The sequence below is a fragment of the Dermacentor variabilis genome, chromosome 5, assembly GCF_050947875.1.
Source record: "Dermacentor variabilis isolate Ectoservices chromosome 5, ASM5094787v1, whole genome shotgun sequence".
NCBI lineage: Eukaryota > Metazoa > Arthropoda > Arachnida > Ixodida > Ixodidae > Dermacentor > Dermacentor variabilis.
In genome coordinates this window covers 142,953,997-142,974,067 of record NC_134572.1, presented here as the reverse complement: position 1 = coordinate 142,974,067, position 20,071 = coordinate 142,953,997, and the positions used below count along the sequence as shown (strand labels likewise).

Genomic DNA, 20,071 nt, shown 5'->3' with positions numbered 1-20,071 from the left:
TGCAACTTCTATACAGTTTTGGAATAATCTAGCACTCAAGTTGAATGCGGGAGATGCACAGGGGCGGTGGAACCTAAGCGTCAAGAACTAGTTTCCATGATAAAGAGCTTTAGTTTGTCGCAAACTTCTTTACCGTTTGCGAATCGGCAGATTGCCGGTAGCGAAAACGCGATGATGATGGTGATCTATTGGCGTAGCCGTTAAAGGGGGCCAGTGCGAAAAAGTCACCTAGCCTGCTTGATTTATTCAGGTAAGTGGTCGGGTTGATAATGACCCCTTGTGCCGCAGACTTCAGCGCGACAAACACAGAGCTATTGTTGCAGTATACAGTAGCGTTTTATTTAGCTGCTGGTATAAAATTTCGGCAGCGACAGAGTCTTGATCACGTTATCTATTTTGATAGCTTTTTCGAAATTAAGCTTATGAAACAGCGAATCATGTCCAAGGCAATATGGTTAGACAAAGGGTCACACGATGTCGCTACTAGCCTTGTTGCTGCGGTACAACTCTCGATAACTCGGTAAACCGCTAATGCTAAGACGTCTGGGGAGAAGCAGGAACTCTCTCAATTGCGCTCCAGGTTCACATTATCAAAGCTACTTGTACTTTATCTTTTTTTTTTCTGCAATGTAAATACCGTACCACTGTTGATAAGAGGCCTCGACAGGAAATTCGAAGCGGTAAGGAGAGAAGGCGTGCGCGCTTCAGACTCTCGTTAGAGCCGGTGGCTATATTCTTTCTAAGTATAACGCCCCATTTGTCTATTCACGCCAGCTGTTTGATCACAAAACAACTCCACCTGAGGTAGTTTTAGATAGAACCACAATGACCTGATTTCAGCATTTCTCACGCCAGTGCATTTAGTGAAACGCCAGCTAAAAGCTTGAAGGGCGAAACGCCCTACAATAGCACTTGCTAGATACAGTGTCTTGCTGAATATTTTGCAGATATAAACTTCTTTTTGGCGGACGCGTTATCATGTCATTATTTATATGATAAACAAAGAAGTCCAACCGAAATATTTCGGCGAAGCCAATCTCACAATGACTTTCAGCGATCATGCCAATAGCATTCAAGAATTGTGCCAACACACCATTTATTTTTCCCTCAATTGACAAAAATTTCCACCTCAAAGATATACTGGGCAGTTGTGCAGATCAGCAATTTTAAGTTCATGTTCCCCTTCACTGTGGCAGGTGTATTCTACCATACAAAATAAAAAATAAACAATAACTGCTTGAAGAGGGCGGCAGTTTCTCTTTCAAACTGTCTAAAACGTGCCTAGCTATATTATAAAGCTACAACGAAGGAACTTTCTATGTGGAGACTAGCTGAAGTGCGACTCGTCCTATATGTTAAATTTGTTAAGGGAGGTGAAATAAAACGATGCTTATGAGTGGCTATTGAGAAAAGCAAGTTTGCTTTAAGTCAAGGTGAAAGAGAAAAGCGCTGCACGTTTGAAACGTGATTTCGTTCTCTAATTGCCATTTCCGAAAACATACTCTGGCAAACACCTGCGTGCCAATAGCGTCATAATTAGGTCCCAATATTCTAGGAAGCCTAGCTTTCAGAGATTGCATCAGTGAAGCAACGCGAAAAGGTATTAAATTATGGCGAATCTAGTAGAAACCGTGCATTTTTCAATAGAACCCTCTTGGCAATCCTCAGAAAATATTTATTGGTAACCTAACACCCTGCTTGGTTTCTTAATGGGGTTAACAGATTTCGCCTATATATATATATATATATATATATATATATATATATATATATATATATATATATATATATATATATATATGCACACACACACACTCGATGCGCCTTTGTGTAGTAATGCGTATGACATGAGATGAGGAGGAGGAGGAATGCAAGTTTTTGATGGGAAACAGCGAGCAAGTTGGAACTCAAAACAGCCGGAACTCAAAAATAAAATTACATTCAGTTTGCTCGAACGGACGCAGGATCATCGGTTTTGTGTTTCTTTTTGCACAAATTATACAAACGTAGAACTTATACGAGTGGCATTTCTTAACCTATCTTTGTTTCGCGCGTGTGTTATAATCAGCATAATCATCAACATCAAGATCATTTTATTTTATGAAACCAATACAACAAAACATGATTGGTCTTATAGCCAACTCGAAACCAACTGTGAAAAAAAATACGTGAGGCTGAACGCACTGTTTTTTTACGCTCGCATTTTTTTCATGTGAGCAGCAGGGGTGTTGCGTGACGTTGCCTTTTTGCACTGACGCCGAGAGAATCTTTCAAAGCCTCTGAAATAAGTGTCACACCTAAATAAAGCAACATTGTGGCTTCTATGAGCAGGCGAAAAGAAAGGCAGGCGTAGTTCCGGTAATGAGACACGTCCAACAAGCGCGACGTACCTGCTCCTCTTCGTACCGATCTCGCTAAATTATAGCTAAGCACGCAATTTTGATACGGCCAGAGAGCTGCTGCGTGCGTAGGGATGGTCGACAACCAGGAAAGTCATGCAAGTGGGCGTAACTCTCTAACTACGCTTCTCTGAGTATCGAAAGGAAAAAACAAAAAAGGCCTGATGGGCATCGCGGCATCATGCCAATCTTTGCTTCCCTTTATCACGTTCCGCAGAAGAGCAGAGTCTTACATTGGCATTGGTAAATAATGAGCAGAAGTGAGCGGTAAACGCTGCAGTGAAATTGCGATATGTGATATGGCCTATTCCATATCGCGAATTGCGATATGGAATAGGCCAACCTTGCTCTAAAGCTGTCCGGAGCTGAGCGTAGACCCAGAACGCAACTATGGTGACTGGTGGAAGCAAAACGGGACGATCGTGATAAATATTTGCCGTGAAATTTTCTGTCGCTAATCATGAGGGAAGTGTATCCGTGATGTGGAAACGTCGAAGTGCGCATACTGTGCGCATGATTTGCGTATGTTCGTCACTGTGAACCGAAGCGCGAAGACTAATGAGTTCGAGTTCGGTGCAGAGCGTGGTGCGCAACGCTCAGATTACCACAGACGCATGAGTTGCCATCGCTTCTTTTGGTCTTATTTTGTTCCCCTCCCTAGCAGCCGCTGTTGGCGACATTAGGGTGATAAACGAAAGCGTCGTAGGCACACTTCGGACGGTGCAAGCTGCCTATAAGAAGATGCCGAGAGTTCCTGGGTCTTTCCTTGCTCGGGGGCATAGGAGAATTCTCAAGTTACGAATTTACTGTAGCAGCACCACCATGTTCGCAGCATCACCATTATCATCACTTGGGCGCTAGAGGATCCCCATTTTCAAGGTATACAGACACGAAGTCCTCATATGTTGCAGGCTAGAGACATGGCGACCGACGTCCTTGGATCCTGCTGACATGACCAGACGAAACGCCTTTTTTTTTCAGTCCAGCGCAACTTCTCTGTGGTTTACTGCGTCTAAGGCATCAAAGAACATCAGCGTTTCAGCGATCGAACGTATATCACTATCTTCAGATCCCCCTTTCGTATGCCAGTCAGCCCTCAAGATATGCACGGTGTTAAATTATGCCAATCTTTTTTTTTTTTCCCGATGCTGGTGCGACTGTTTGACCATAATGCGAACGAAGGTAACGTACTTTCTCGCGGTGATTTTGGCTCAATGTACATGGATCGGATAGTTTCGTAAAGCATCCCCCTATGCTAGCATATTAAACTCAGTGTTAGGGGAGTAAATAAGAAGAGCCAAAAGCGAGGACGTGCCAAACATGTTGAAGACGGCACTGAACACAAATAACGCCTTCACAGTATTCAAGTCTCAAACTCGTGTCTCCGCCATTTGAATTATCCAAAATCTGATTACTAGGTTGTCAGTACCAAGCGTTTTCGCTTGCTTATGCCAACCGTGTAACTTTCGCGTTCCTTTTTTTTTCGACCATGCACTGGATGGCTTCCTCATGGAATTACTTGTCGTCTTGGTCTCATAATTAGGCCAGAAGTGTTCAACGGCAACTTCCTTCTCCAACAAACTCGCAATATAGTGTCTTGATTGACCACTTCCGCACAGTATAAAACAGCACCGCCTGTTCAAAATCTAGCGGAGCAAGCAAGACATAACCATTTCTCCACTAAAATGGCAAGCTCATGCTGTAGTGGTTGCGACCGATGCTTTGCCAGTTCAAATCTCTGGTTGCAAACCCCGCTTCTGCCTGAATTTTCGTTCTACATCACCATAGAGCTTTCCTTTTTTCCATAAATAATCGATGTTATTGATATAAGGCAGCGGGGACCCAATTTTATAAAAAAATATAAGCTGCTCAGATCCAAACTATATAATGCTTGCCGAATCTATGTTTAATTAGGTATGAGTTCCTTTTATATTGTAGTGACCCAAAATATGATCAATATGTGAGATATAATAAGGTGTGCATTCATGGTTATATTGCGCTCAGTTTTACATAGACGACATTAAGTGCAGGACAGGACGTGGGCGGACTTGCGCTACGTCCGTCCACGTCCTGTCCTTCACTTAATGTCGTCTGTGTAAAACTGAGCGCAATATAACCATGAACGTTCACCAACTAGCCCCCTTCATTGCTTTACTAAAAAGGTGTGCATGTTAACGATTGGAAAGTCGAAAAAAAGTATACATCCAATAATTACGCTTTCACTTCCTTAGCTGTCCTCTCGTGCTAGCTAGGTTCTTGAAGGGATCGGATGAACGATGGTGAGCATTCAGGCTGCTCTCAATCTCGATTCAGAAGATGCGTCTTCAGTTTCGTTACGGACACGAGAGACAGACAGAGAGAGAGAGAGAGAGAGCGCTCACCGAAGACGGTCATGTCCTGGTGCCTGGCGTCCTGGCCAGCGAGCGAAGTCACCACGCAGGTGTACTTGCCGCTCAGCTCCCAGGTGGGCCTCAGGATGCGGATGGCACGGTATTGTGAGTACACGTCGCGCGAGCTGACGGAAAACGTGTCGTCCAGGCGTCCTTGTAGAACGCCGAACGCCTCGCGGACACGCATCTCGGGTATCCACTGGTACACCGGCTCGGGTCCGTCGTTGAAAAACCACTTCACCACCAGCTTCAGGTCGTTCTCGTTGTAGACGTATTCACAGTCTAGCACGGCAGGCGTGTCGGTTCCGTTGCGCACCCAACGCGGTACGATGAGGCGTCGTATGGTCACCGCACGGCAGAAACCTGCGCATGGTTAGGCATAGCAAACACGGCGCGCTTGTGAGATGTGTTACGGTAGTCAAGACTCCGCGCAAGCTCAACCATGACCGCACAGACGTATGCCACATTGTCGAAAAAATTGTAAGCAAATTACGCCGCCTAGTGATTGTAGTAGATGTAAATTAGTTGAGCTACGCAATACACTTCAACTCAGCGCATTATTAGGACACGGGCCTCTCAACATGCAGCTTATACGCACAATAGAACGGTCCAGAAGAATATATGTTTGCGTTGCTACACATAATTTGTCATTAAAAATAGCGTCAGCGCGCGAACAGCTGTAAGAATTCCTCACATCACGACTTGTTTTGTCGAAGCCACAATCAAGCTAGAGGCACTGAACCACTGCCTGTTCATGGGTACTGACTGCAAAAATATATTCTGCTTGCCTATCAGAGGCACGTCACATTTGCGAAGATTTTTTTTAATCTTAGCAGAGTGTTCACTAGAACATCTATAATCTTCTAGCGGAACTGCGGTAAGTTTTGCTCTGATGAAACAGTGTAGGCCTTCGTGTAAAGTTTGAAGTCACAGTTGCGTCGTTAGTCCGCTGAACTTGAAGCGCTGCAAAGAAACCATTCCCGAAGTGTACTCGAGCGCGGACTCCCTTTTCCTAGATTAAGTGGTTCGTCACAACTTGCTAGTTCTGAGAAAATTAAACTGCTGTTCAAGGCAGGTTGGCCCCGATGTTCAAAGCACAATGCTTCGATAGCGAGCAACGTCGGTCTACCCGGGGTGGCGGCATTTAGGCAACGCGCACTATATGCTTTTGGTGCGCAGTAGAGATAGACGAGCTCTAATAAGAGAAAACGGAAATCGCGTCCCGAGTGATGTAACTATCTGGCTACTGGAGAAGCGGTTCCGGGTAACGACACACAGACAATGTAGAAAGATGGAAGTGGCAATGGCGAATATGCTGATAAAAAATTCCATAGATGCAAACAGCGGATCGGGAGCCAGTAGCGCCTCCTTTGTGCTGTTACGCGCGTTATGTCGTTCTTTTCTTGCGCAGTTTACTTGCTGTAAACATCTTCTGCGTCACGTAAAACACAAACGAAAATAAAAAAAAACGTTGAATGAAAGCCACCACGAATTTAGCCAAGCTGATCAATTTATTACTTTATTCACTGTGCCTTGATAAGCACGCTGTGGTACGGTGCCTGCGAATTGCCGAATGACTAGCGCAGTTTCTCAAACACAGAGCTCGCAGTAAGAAGCGCGCTTACTCCTTTTTCTGGTTGAACGGAGCGCATAAAGCAACAAAAAGAAAACAAGACCACTTGTGCGCTGCTGTGGAACATTTCTAAAACAGTCGTTAGAATCCGAAATTCCATTATCACAGATAAACATAGCGAGCGAACATTAGCTCATATAACCAGCCAGTTAATCTTCATCTCTCCATTTGTTGTGCTTGATTTAACGAAATAATAATGATGTAATACTAACCTCCTGAAAATTTTATCAAAGTTCGGCCAATAAGCATTTCGTTTTCGTAACTATGTTCTTAATGAAATAAATATACGGAGGTTTATTCACCTTATCATGACGACGGATATTCCTTTTTACGGTGTAGTACAAACAAGCTTGTTTTTAGTGCTCAGACAAAGAGAAGACTAGTGGATTACATAATTATTCTGTTGGTGAAAATTGCATAGTCGCCTTCATCAAACCAGAGGTTGTGAATACTAGGGAAAGTTATAACGTGCGCTAACATATTGCGGGCTTTTAGTAGACAATGACATATTACTCCAATGTCCCAGGCTGAGTCATTAGCCACATGCGCTTTCTTTCATGCTCGAAACAACGCCTCATCCGGCGTTCTCATAAATATGCTCGTGACATTGCGCCATATTGTAAGTTTACGGCAGGAAACAGGAAAGAACGTCGTTCCGTATACATGGACCACTTTATTCCAAATTATGCTAGTAGTGGTCCGGCTTTGTTCTCTGTTCGTGATAGTGGTAAGTACATTATGTATGTTGCTCAAATTTCTTTACCGTTTACATGCACTCGACAAAAATAGACATCACGAACCCCAGGGCCGCTGCTACTTTCGACTGCAAAAATTATTAAATGTAAGGTACACATGTCTGTTTTGTTTGTTCTGTACAGTGCATGTAATCACTGCAATTGCGCGGCCATGTAAGCTTCGATACTTTTTTTCTGCTTTCGTGTGGAAGATTTTCTTTTATGCTTTTCACATAACCTCGTAGTGCGCGACAGTTTTGGGACGCTATACGAGCGATTGCGACCGGCGACATGCCGGGGTTACCCTACGGCGCGCGCACAAGAGCCGAGCCACCATAAATTTCCTTTCTTTTTCTCTTGGTCTCGCGTGACCCAATATTTGACGCTCTTTCGGCAAGAAAGAAAATACACAATGACGACGACAAAGACAAACAGCTCGACACGACACGGTCGCGTTCCTCGACACACCGGAGGCCATTCAATATCCGCTCTGCCGGGCTCGTTTGTTCAGCTTGCTGCGCGCACAGCGACCGTCAGCGCTCCGCAGGTCAGCCATCGCTTCCACCCGTTAGCTTCGCGCGCTCCCATGTTGCGAAGCGTCGCGCATCTCTCGAACGAGACTGCGCGCGAATGCCGCGGGGGAGGAGGAGGAGGTGCAGTGGGAGAGAACCACTTAGCCGTGACTTGACCGTAGGATGAACACTCTACTCGAGTCCTTACCATTGTGGTCTGTCCATGTAAACGCAAATAGCGAGAAGCGAGTGTCACAATCTGTTCGCGCTCCTCGTGTCCTTTGCTTCTATGCGCCGCATCTAGCAATGGCGGACGCCTGGGGAATGCTCATGCCTAGGCGCTGCTGCAGGGTGATTGTGTTCCGCAGTACACCATCAGTAATGTGTCGCCGGCTGCCACTCTCGTCCGGAATTAGGAAAATAGCCCGCGGTCGTTCTTTAACTAATATTTCAGTGTCCGCTGCCTCCCCCACCACGGCAGCAACAGCTGCAGCCCTTAGGCGCTCTCAGTACACAGACGCCCAGCTATACTTCCCCTACTTCATGGTTTCGAAAGATGTTTCCGCTGGTCAGGTTTGAGAGTCTGCTTATTGGAATGTTTGCGCAACAGCTAGCGCGACCTCTGTGCGGGCATGCAGCCACCGGCGTCTAGTCTATGAGTCACGTTACCTTTGAGCGTTCCTTTTTTCGTGACTTGAAGCCTCGGGATCTTTTCACGGGCAGCAGTGTCATTTGCACTCAAGTAAATACAGAACTGGAGGTAAAGGCACAACTTTGCCCTTCTTGGTAAGGTTTTTGTGAGAGGACCCGGATGGAGCGCGGTTGGACGCACACAAGCGCTCTTCTGTCGCTGTAAAACCTTTTGCAACTACAGGGACCTCGAGGTAAAACATGGCTCTATACAACAGTGTGCTGCATAGCACGAAGTCGTGGCTTTACCTGCACATTTGAATGGGTGCGCAATGTAAAGCCAAGCGCGTTATATTAAGAAAAAAAAAATAGGTGGCATAGACTTAGTCGACTTGTCAACGAGTCTCAGGTCCTCGAAATTATGCTACAACCTGCGACGTTTCTGAGACATGTCCCATAAACACGCAGCGTCAAGAGAAAAAAACAAAAACAAAAGAAACTGAAAAACTGCTTGTTACTGTTGTTGAAGTTTGCTGAACTTGAAACAGGGGAACATTAAAGCATCGCGCATGTGTGGTACTCAGTGTGTGTCCAACGTGTTCCGCAAAATTGGTGAGGCAGTCGACGGGCGAAAACTTCCTTAAGAAAAAAAAGAAATGAACAGAGAGTGATAATTGTGACGTAAAATAGGGAAGAGTATTCAAAAAACACTGTGAAATGTCACAAACTGCCTCGGCACGCACTCTTCAGCCACGTGATACCAGTAAAGACTCCGCTTTTATGTTCGCTATATATTAAAGCTCCGTGACCGAGAATAGCTTGACACTATTACAAGTGCGCGCGTTGTGCTCTAAACGAGTTGTGCTATGCCTGTTTACAATGGCGTTTCCTTTTTCTCACATTGAAACATTCAGTGTCTTGTGGTCGTTAGTACTGAACGCCACTATGCAGCACAATTTTATATTGTTTATTCACGTTCTGCTTTTCCTGCACGCCAGTTAGTATCAGGCATACTCCCTGGTCTGAGCACAGCGTCTTTCTTTACCTAACAATGTCTCTCTCTCTCTCTCTTCGTCCCTGTATCCGTTCTCCCAAGTGCAGGGTAGTAAACCGGACGTGCATCTGGTTGACCTCCCTGCCTTTCCTCTGTTATGTTTCTCTCTTTCTCTCTATGGAGAAGAATATTTCAATATGCATTGTTCTCCCCAGTGCAATAGACAGTCTTTAAAAAAATAATACTAGGTAATTTTCACAAATAACAAATGCGAATCCACACTTCGCGTCAGAAAACAAACCGTCTTGCAGAACCTGATGCTATGCGTTAAAGTATGATGTTGAATAAATATTATGCACGCACACTCTTCGTCAAGGACTCGCCCTACAGTTTGACACCGGTCATGATGGTCGATTGAAGCCCACTGGGCTTTACGTAGTGTGTTTTCGCCGCGTGCTTTATTTGTTGTTTGTTTAAAAAGAAACATCGTTTAATTCCACAAACAAGGGTTACAACTATTTCCTGCCTTATAAATAGCAAATAAGACGTTACTTCCAAACCAAGAATTGGGGCACGCCCTGAAGCGGACACGTGCACGCGACCCACTGCGACGCAGCGGGAATAATCACTTAGGTCCGACAGCGCCAGTCACGTAAAGCGCCACGGGCTAGAACAAATACCGGCCCGTAGCGAAGCAAACCGCGTGTATGAAAGGCCCCTAGGCAAGAGCGAAGCAAACCGCGTGTATGAAAAGAAGAAGCAACGCAGAAAGGTTTCTGGCTTCCGGCCTCCTTCCTGATGGCGGGCACGTTTGACTTGTACGGCGGTCGCCTCCTGCGACCCGATTTCCCTGTTGTGCATTTACTTTGTTTTCTTCTTTCTTTGCGTCATGCAAAATTGAGAGTTCGTTCCGCGGAAGGACAGAGTTTCGGCCTCGCGCGGCTCCTCTCCGGATGTGGAGGCCAAAGTAAACGGAAGGACAAAATATAAAAGAACTTCAGGCGAGAGCCCAAGTGCAGCTCGGAATATCGACCGAAGCGCTTCGCATCAGGTCGTACGTGTCACGTCTATCGTGGGCGAGGTCGTCTTCTTCCTATTCACCGTTGTTTATTAGCTGCCATATACGATGAGTTTGGACGCTGTGAAGGACGGCTGTTCCAAAACCTCTGCGACGAGAGACCACGAAAAAAAGAAACGCGCAACGAAAATAAAAAATAAACGTGAAACGAAAATAAGAAAGAAACGCGGTCGAAGCAAGTTTATAACCAAGTAAGGAAACGCCGTAGAAAAAAGAGCGCGAATCACTGAGAACAACACAGAAATAGAGCGAAAAATATAAAGGCTTAGCAAAAACAAAACACCTCAAGCACGACAATTCTATGAAAAGAAAGGTAAGTTGATCCTGCAGCGCCCAACAACCTCTGTAGTTCCTGTCGCTGCCAATCTTTTCTTTCCAGTATTTTTGAGCTTCAATATAATATAGTTCAGCAAGCACCACCTCGCCCAAGAAAACGTCATTGCGCCAACAACCTGTCCACGTAAAGCACCAACTACAGCTTTTTCGCGTTGATTTTGGGCAACAGGAAGTACATTTGCACAAAAGAAAAACCAGTGAATGGTACTATAGAAGAACATTAAATATGCTTGAAATAATTATGTAACTAATAATTAAATAGATCTATCCATTACAAAGAAGTGAAACGTCACGCCAGCGCTAAGGAATGCTGCTCGGAGTGTCGCGCAATGTCTCCCGAGCTGGAACCAGAATTTCGAAGTATTAAACAGCGCAGCCAAAAGAAATTCACCAATGATTATGATGCTCTCTAATGCGAAATTCGAGCGCAGCTCTATAGGTGCTTTCATTTCGCGATATATTCGCTGGCATGGACAATCCATCTCGTGCGGCACATTGCAAACGGAGCTAAGTGTTGCGCGACAGCCCCGCTAATTGGGAGCTTGCGAGGAGCAGCGCGTGGGTTACGCGTGGGCGCGATTCACAGCAGCCACCGCAAACAGGCCTCCGCTCATGCAGCGCTTTGTTTCCATATATGGTATCGGCCGACGCGCTCACGCATGACATCAGTGAACAGACGACGAAGCTCTACTTTGGCTCCATCTCGTAGCTATCACTGCCGCAAAGGCCGTCTTGCGCGACACTACGCTTTTCTTTTCACGATTTGGTCGTCTCGTGTTCCTCCTCTTGGCGCTTCATGTTTCCACTGCGCTCTCCTCCTCCGCTTCAGTCCTTGCGCTCGCTTCGCTATCGCCGTTTTTCATCGCTCGCTGCGCTGCGCGTTCGTTCTTTCATCCTTCGTTGTGCTCGTTCGCTCGATTACGCCGAAGGGAGGACGCCGAGGGAACACGGCGACGCGAAACGCAGGAATGGGCACCTTAGAGCTGCGTTCTAAAATGATATACTGAACTTCGCGGAGTTGAAATCGCGCAGGTGACCGTTCAATCCGAATTGGTCAAGCCACTTTCCACCAGAAAATCTTGCACAGCAGTATACTAATGTCGGTTTCGGCTTTCGTCCTCTTTCATCGGGAAAGCGGGGGAGAAACTTGATTAGTCCGTAAGCACAAGAGCATCCATCAAAAGTGTCGAGACGACTGCAAAATATATCTTGCTACAGGTCATGTCGTGGGAAATCAGTGACACGATGTATAACAATAAATTATGTAGTGGCGCATTCCTTGATGGCTGCAGGTACCTTTGATGATACGGATCGGTAGCTCTTAGGTGGCCTATTTAACCACTGCCTATCCTTTATTGAACAACCAGAAGGTGTAGAGATAGAGTGTTGGTAGAAACAACCTTCCGCAGTAGGGGCGTCGACGAGTGGCTGCGCCGACACGCAATCAGTGCTAACAAAAATTTTCACAAGAGCGTCGATGTCGAACTAAATTAAGCCGACCGCAGGTTCTGTATTGAAATACCTCGGGTAATTTTGATTACCACAGTTTATGCGACCACCCATTTTTCCCGTCACCCTCAAAGCCTAAAACGACCATGTTTTCCTGAAATAAACTGATTTCGATGCTTTCGCCTTGCTCTAATATCTTTTGTTTATTTATATAGCTGGTTATTTATAGTACGGGAATATTTAAATGTTTTGAAGAGATACAATTTTTCTAATTTTGTAACATACGGTGTGAAAGCAGAAATAAGATTAATACTTTCTTAATGGGTCGCTGATTGTTTGCCTTAAACGAAGGAGCCAGTGCCAGCCTAAGGAGCCGGTGCTGACAGTAGGCCTACTCGAAAAATTCACAGCTCCGCGATAACTAGCCCACGCAAGACTGCAAAGCGTTCTAGCAGCCTTGCATACAAATGAGAAAATAACAGAAAACCATTCATTGCCGAAAGTGATACGGCGCATGCCGGCCAATTAATAGTAATACCGCAAACGTTAGCTACTGCGTCTTTTATAATTTTGTTGTTATTTATCCGAGATGTGGTAAATAAAATATGTGTAGACCAGCAACATGTGTATTTTTGGCACCACGTAGTATGCATCCTAAGTCCGAGGTCGCGGGATCAAATCCCGACCATGGCGGTCGCATTTCCATTAGTGCGAAATGTAAAAAAAACACACGTGTACTTAGAATTAAGTGCTAGTTTAAAAATCCCAGGTGATCAAAATTAATCCGGAGTCCCCAACTACGGCGTGCCTCATATACATATCGTGGTTGTGGCACGTAAAACCCCATAAAAAAGTATACATCCATTCATAATGAAAAATATTCAAGTACATCTGTAAACAAACACTGCAAAAAAAGAACCTTTTTTTATGTATTAATGCAGGCAAGAGACATCTCGCATATTATAATTACATTCTAGCTTTATATCGCGCCCCCTTTTTCAGCATTTACTACATTTTCTTAAGATATTGTTCGAGCGCAACAACAAAGCGTTTACTTTGTTTTAGCTTGAGATGAAGACTGTTCCATTTAAGTTCAACCAACACTGTACCCCGTTTCATACATCAGGTGCAAGGCTGTGATGGCTAGAGATGCCTTTTGCAGTGGCTGCGTTCGCATTCAGAAATAGTCCGGTGTTTCGGGATTAATTTTTGTGAAAATGCTTTTAATATCTGCTCAATTCTGAATAAAAAAAGAATTTACCCTAAGGAACAAACAAACCATGAACTCCGAGGGCAATAACACTGTGTTCTAGATCAATTTGCTTTTCGTTATTTTTTCTTTATTCGTAGCCCGGTCGCGGCAGCCTCACGTGCATGCTTGCGCGAGAAAATGCCGCTGGCGCGCAGCGAAGCATGGAAGGAACGCGCGGAGTGATCAATTTTGGCGACCGTGGTTCTCGCGTAGCTTCCACAGCGTTGCACACCTGGTGTATGAAACGGAGTATGGAGAGCCTCGATCCGAGCTCACGGCGAAAAACGCTAAATAGGGCTCACTTCCGAGAAAATGCTGTTGTGGCGATCTCTTCGTCGCGGACGTGCAGAAAGACGAGGCGAGAGGGACACTTGAGCTCTCCTTGCAAGGGACAAAAAAAAAAAAACACATATTCATCTCTCCATAGTTTGATCGTTCGTGTTCCTCGCCGCGCTCGACTCGACGTGAAGCGAAATCATCGATCCAAACGGCGCGAAGGGCTTTCTATCTAAGCCCCACATTATTTAATCAAGACAGCTTTTCGTCGTTTGCCCTCCTGCGTGCGTGTTATGCTTTATAAACTTAATCATTAATACTGAACGAACATGTGACCCAAGGAGGAAAGCCCTTAGCAGGGGATCCGCTGACATGAACCATTTTACATAAGCAAGAGCGCTGTATTTATGCGCATATTTTACGTACAACGCTATGTAAATGAGGCACGCAAAAGAGTATCAGTACATTGAAGCAGAAATCGACGAATGTTTGATAATTCTGCAACATTTTTTTTATTGTCTTAAAATATATTGATCAAAGTTCACATATATATTTTCCACCTCATGCAAGGTGAACCTGGCGACTCTGCAGATGTCCCAATTTCCTTGTTCTGTTTTTGTTATTGGTCAAAGACAGAACTTGTAATTAACCTATGACGGAAAGTTGTGACTGAAGCTGCACCTACGATAGATTGTCCTTCATGGAGAATCTTAGAAAAGATGTTATACCGGCAATCTCGACGGTTGCCTTCGTTATTTAAGTGAAGCACTTGGTATGCACAGTGAAAATCAACCATGCTGAAGCTCGATTTCGCGATGACGGATGCGAGGAACAGAACTAAAGATTGCTGACTGCAAACATCACAACAGGTCTGTGTGATGCCTGTGGCCGAGAGGACACTCCGCCGAAGGAAAGAAAGAAAGCTTACAGCTAGTCATTTGAGGACAACACTGTTAATATTATTACGATATAATCAAGCGATGCTCAAGGGACGAGCCGCCGCGAGAACGACGACGAAGTGGGTCTGTGCCCTTGGCGCGAGCGAGTGTCGGCCTCTTTAATCTGTGTTTTTCCACACGTAACAATATATCGTAAACTCTACGGATCATGTCTATGTCGAACAACGACAATTCTCATTTGTCTTACTTACGTTTTCATTCCCGAAAAGTCGGCACTCTAGACATTCCTATCAAAAATTCGATACTTGGTTGATGACCCGCATGCCATTGGTGACTTGCAAGTGCGAGGTTCACAACATTTACGAAAGGAAGGGCACGTAATATAAATATAAACTATTTTTAGAGTGTACCCCAAGGCTAGCAACCACGGGAACTTCTGAAGAAGAAATCCAGAAACGGAAGCAAAGCGTGACTGATTTCAGCTTTGTTCTTACGAACTTTACGGCCGGCGGGAGGTGTCACAAGTCAGAGATGACCAGTACAAGAAGACCTGATTTACATCCATCTTGCCACGCGCGTAGTGCAAGTCAACCCACGCCATGCGGGTAGGTTAACAGAACTCGCTTCGACGTTTGCTCAGCCCGACCCTCTAGCGTTTACATGAATGCAATCCCACTTTATTGGGTTAATCAAAAGGTGATTTGGTGTAGGTGGCGCCCGAAAGACTTGGGCAAAAAAATTAGTTAGAAATATAGCACTAACATCGAACTTGTTTTAAAGGACAGCTGTCAAGCAGAGCGTGCGCATGGGTAACGAGAACGTGGGTAACAATAAGGCTGAGCGTATAAAAATCACGGGAGAAGCCATCTGATGAATAACTTTGTGCCAAAGAATAGAGAGCCAGATTACACCATTAGAAATAAAATGAAACGGCATGCACTACCTGCCCCTTTGTTGGCACTTAATTTCAACATTTCAAGGAAGCTTCGCTCAACGGCGATTCAAAAGCATCAGTTGGGTCAGCTGTCTTTGTTTTTTTATCGTCGTGAACGTCGCACCATTACACAGGGTCACTCGCACGTGTTCAAAGCATTTCAACATAGAGCCTTCAGAATTCTCAGAATTACACTATTCATGAAAGCCTCGCGTTTCAATGCACTAGGCACGAGCTGGTGTCCCGGATATAGTGCTGCAACGTTCACGTTAATTAACAAATGGTCATTGATGGATAGTGTGTTGTTTTTTTTTTTTTTTGCGGCGGCGGCTGGCTACATGTATTCGTGTCTGCATATCTTTTGTAGTTTTTCTGCGCTACTTAATCCACACCATACAGTAATAACTCCCTGAAGCCTGTACATTTTATCTTTCGCGACAAATTATACACGACTCGAGGCGGCACCATGCGGGTCAGTGGGACCTCGTGGCTGTAAATGTTAGCTGGGTAAATAGAAGCAGGAAGAGAAGTTTTTGTCCAGAACTTTCCATATTGTCATAGAAAAACAATTTCCGGCTACTCTATGTGTATCGTGTGCACGCTCGATTGGTAACAGAGTTCTTTTTTTTTTTCCGTGGTCATGTGGAAGGCAGTAGTATTGTTCGTTCTAAGTTATATTTTAGGATGAACCGTGCGTTTGTAGAGATTGCAGGAGAGATTTTCTATAACAGACGATGTAGTTTCGTGCTACGAAAAAAGAAAAGTAGCACCCGAATGTGGAAAATTTGCTCGTAGTTTGACCCAGTAAATAACATGACTGCTTCTTATTTCCACCCCGCGGGAGATTCACGAGAAGAAAGCAAAAGAAATTATAATTTCTAAACATTTCCAACAGACAAAAGAACGGATAACGTTCTTACGCGGAAGCCAGACTTCTGCATTTCTGATAGTGTTCCTGCGCAATGAAAATAGATTTAAAAGTACCCGCAGCATTCTACAAACAGCAATAATTGTCGCTTTCCTGCTGTTCCCCCTACTTCGAGAGAAACAAAATTTTTTGAAAGGACTCCCGCATTATGCCCCACCATGAAAAAAAGTAGGCCGACACGGAAAAAGTTCCTGCAGGTTCCAGATATTCAATAAGAGAGCGAGTTGAACGAGCGGCTTCTTATGTGTCTCCGTCTTGTTGCCCTTTGCTCAGTAAGATGAAGTGCCGCATTGCCTCCAGCTCATCGGGACGCCCTTTTAGTTGCGTTGCTCTTTTTTTTTTAATGCGAGCATTAAGAGCTTTTTTTAGCAGGAGTAATGCCACGCACAGGCGCGCTGCTTCCAAGAGATAGCTGCAAATGGACTTAAGAAAATGGGTTCCTGACGTTAGAGAAATCGCATTGGGAATTTAGATGGGAAATGTCGGCATCTGCTTTTCCATTTGTTTTTATTTTTGAGAGGATTGTGGCCCTGCAGTACATTCTTCCATTCCGCTGAGTTTTCGAACGGTAGGATATGTAGTAGCGACTGCAGCCGAAATGAGGTCACGAAAGTTGGTTTCAGAAGGACTGAAGCCTGTCCTATTTACTGCGTCAAGGTGGTTAGGGGGAGCTGATGAAGTCGAAGCGTCGTAAGTCCAACCGTAGCGAAAATGAGGCAAGTGACATGCACACAGTCGGAACCAGCCTTTATCGAAGTGAAAGTAACTTAAAGGAGTAAGCAAAAATAAAAAAGGTCCTCAAGAGTTCGAACAAGCTTGTGCGTAGGGTACTTATTTAAGGAAGCAGAAACGAGCAATCATTGAAAAGACCGTCACTCTGTTTTATCGCGGAGGTAACCGCAGACGTTTAGTCGATGTGAGTCGCACATCTCGGACGCTTCTTTATCGATTTGAGTTACGTGTAGAAAGCAAAACCAGTAATACTTTACACGTCATTAGGGGTGCGTGAAACATTCTTGTAAATTCTTCGAACGGCGCAACCGCTGTGTACAAGTGACATTAGAAAATCCGATATTCTGAAGACGACATGACGTCGTCGGCTACGACATACTCCACGCGGCCCAGTTTCCCGAAATGAGCACGCTTTCGTCAATTCGCGCGTGCGATATGCTTCACGATACAAACTACTTAGGTTGCATGTTTCGGACTTTTTGAAACACACGCTGCCTTTTCTCTGCATCATATAGGGCAGAATAATGCCTACCTCATTCCATGGGCGCTATGACGTAAAACTATTCCAAACTTTTCTATTCCAATTCTGCAATCAGTCTTCTGCGATTGGTCAAAAAATTTTTGGACCACCTCCCTTTACCTGTGTGCCACGCGACGTCACGGAAACCACGATGGTTCCCCATCTGATATGACGTGTACACACTGATTATGCTTGGTTTCACTGAAAAAAAGAAATATGGGTATTTCTGATGCGACGCCTTTTCGCCAATAACCTTCGGCTACTGGTCAAAAGTTTTCGAGCTGCACCTACTTCGTCTGCCTCTCAGGCGACGTCACAAAACCACAAAACTCACCGCGTCAAAATTACGTGTCCGCGTTAAAGATGCATTAATATGCCGAACAAAACTGAATTCTCTTGTGAATAGCCGCAGGCTGCCCCGTTCCGAAAGGAATAAAATATGGCTGCCGCCGATCGCTCAGGCACTGGCTACTCGCACCTGCCGGAGAACATGGCTTTATTTGGGTGTAATAAAGCTTTTTTGCGTGGCCGTGTAACGTTTTCAAGCACTTTCGGCAGGTTTACGATCTCGTTCTGCCAACTCTTCTTCACTGAGGGTCAGTTTTAGCGTCATTCTTAAGATTTCGTTGCGTGCCACCGCGATTGTCGACGAGCCATCACAAGCTAAGGGAAAGCGCACCAATCGCAAACGCCGGCACCACCCTCTTCAATCGGTTATCAATATTCAGTGCAGTTACTCGGCCCCATCGAATCCCCCTCAACTTGAGCGTGCTCCTCGCCTCTTGGCAGCCAATTAGATAAGACAAGCCGCTCAATGTAGGCAATGTTATTCGTTTTTCAAGCAAACAAAAATGACATCCTCTGAACGAGGAGAGCGTTTGATTGGTCTTTTCAGACAACCCTGCGGGTGACCACTCGACGCTTGCGTCAGGAAATTGACGTCAGAAATTTGACGTCAGCAAATTGGAATGAAAACATATTGGAATAGTTTTACGCTATAGGGCCCCATAAGTCCTTATTTTTCGTCTCGACGTGCTTTTATGGAAATATCTTTGGGATTTATTTTCGCGTGGTTTCTGTTGCTTGCAGCGAGTGTTATAGCAAAATATATTCGAAAATCCTCAGATTTCAGCCAAACAGCGTCACTAAGTGTAACCAATATTTTTTCCAATGTCGACTCGCGAAGGGCTTGAGAAATGCACATCTGTGGCTACAACTCTTTTGCTGCCGCTCGAACGTAACTAAGTTCTTTCTTGCCTGGCAAATTTTATTGCGTAATCCCGCCACCTTCATAACCTATTTGCACATATCATCAGCGTAAGACGTCAATCGCAATTGAAGTAAATACACCTTTGCCTCATCGCAGAAACCATTCTGTAGAACGACTAGCTTTTTCTCACACGCGCACTGTACCTGTCAAACATTTCCGTACTTTTTTTCAAATCCCTTCCAAATAACTTTAGCAAGGGACAGTGTTTAATAATGAAAAACATCGAATACTATCGATCATTATTGTTAATGTATGTGAGTAGGTGTAACGACCGAGCGATCGAAAGAGCGAGGAAAAGAGAGAGAGTGAGCTTGAGAGTGAGCGAAGAGGAGAGCAAGAGAGAGAGAGCGAACGAAGGAGCGTTTTCGTTGCCGACTCCGACCAACGTCCATCGACCTACCGCCTCCCACCCACCTACAACTGACAAACCATGAAAATGGCTGAATAAGCTAACGAAAGTTATTCGCTTTAGGGGGGTGAGGGTCGTCTGGGTCGTCTCGGAGGCGCCGCCAGCTTGGTAAAGAAGTGTCCGTCATAATGGCGAACATTTGCGACAGGCGTCACGGTTATCGGCTCAGGAAACCGACCGGCACTAGAAGAGCACAGACTTTCAGCCATTCACGATTCACAATAACAAAAAAGCCGCCATCAAAAAACGAAAAAGCAGAAAGAAAAAGCTCAGAAAGAAAAAGCTTGTAATGCAAGGCCACGAGACGTACGGTCTGTCGGCAAATAAAACCCTAGTGCCTGCGTTTTAAATGGCGAACGAAGTGAAGCCGGCGCCGAATGTGCCCAGGCTTAGTAGCATTAAAAAAGACAACTTGGCGGACTTTTCGGCCGTCACTGAAAAGATCAGAAATGTGGTAGCACTGGCATTGAGAATATTACATGTTTAAGAGGCGCCGGTGCCGACAGCTGTCTTTTCTCCTTTAAATACTTTTCCATTCGGTTGCAGCGTAAAGCAGCATAGTACGGTTTTGCCGCACAGTACGGGTCACATGCATACTATTACAGCAACAGCGCAAAGCGGTATGCTACCACATTAGTCATATGGAATATAAAAACAGAATCGCCTCTCTCCGCTGTTGGCAGCACGGTTTCATTG

General features: G+C 45.0%; 1 protein-coding gene across 1 annotated transcript in view; it reads right to left on the bottom strand.

The window, feature by feature from the left end:
• LOC142581989 (uncharacterized) overlaps positions 1-20,071 on the bottom strand; it is a 65,536-nt gene that overhangs the window by 7,453 nt on the left and 38,012 nt on the right. The window contains exon 2 of the mRNA XM_075691424.1: positions 4,781-5,152. Within this exon, the coding sequence (XP_075547539.1) occupies positions 4,781-5,152 (372 nt within the window). The remainder of the gene's footprint in view (positions 1-4,780; positions 5,153-20,071) is intronic.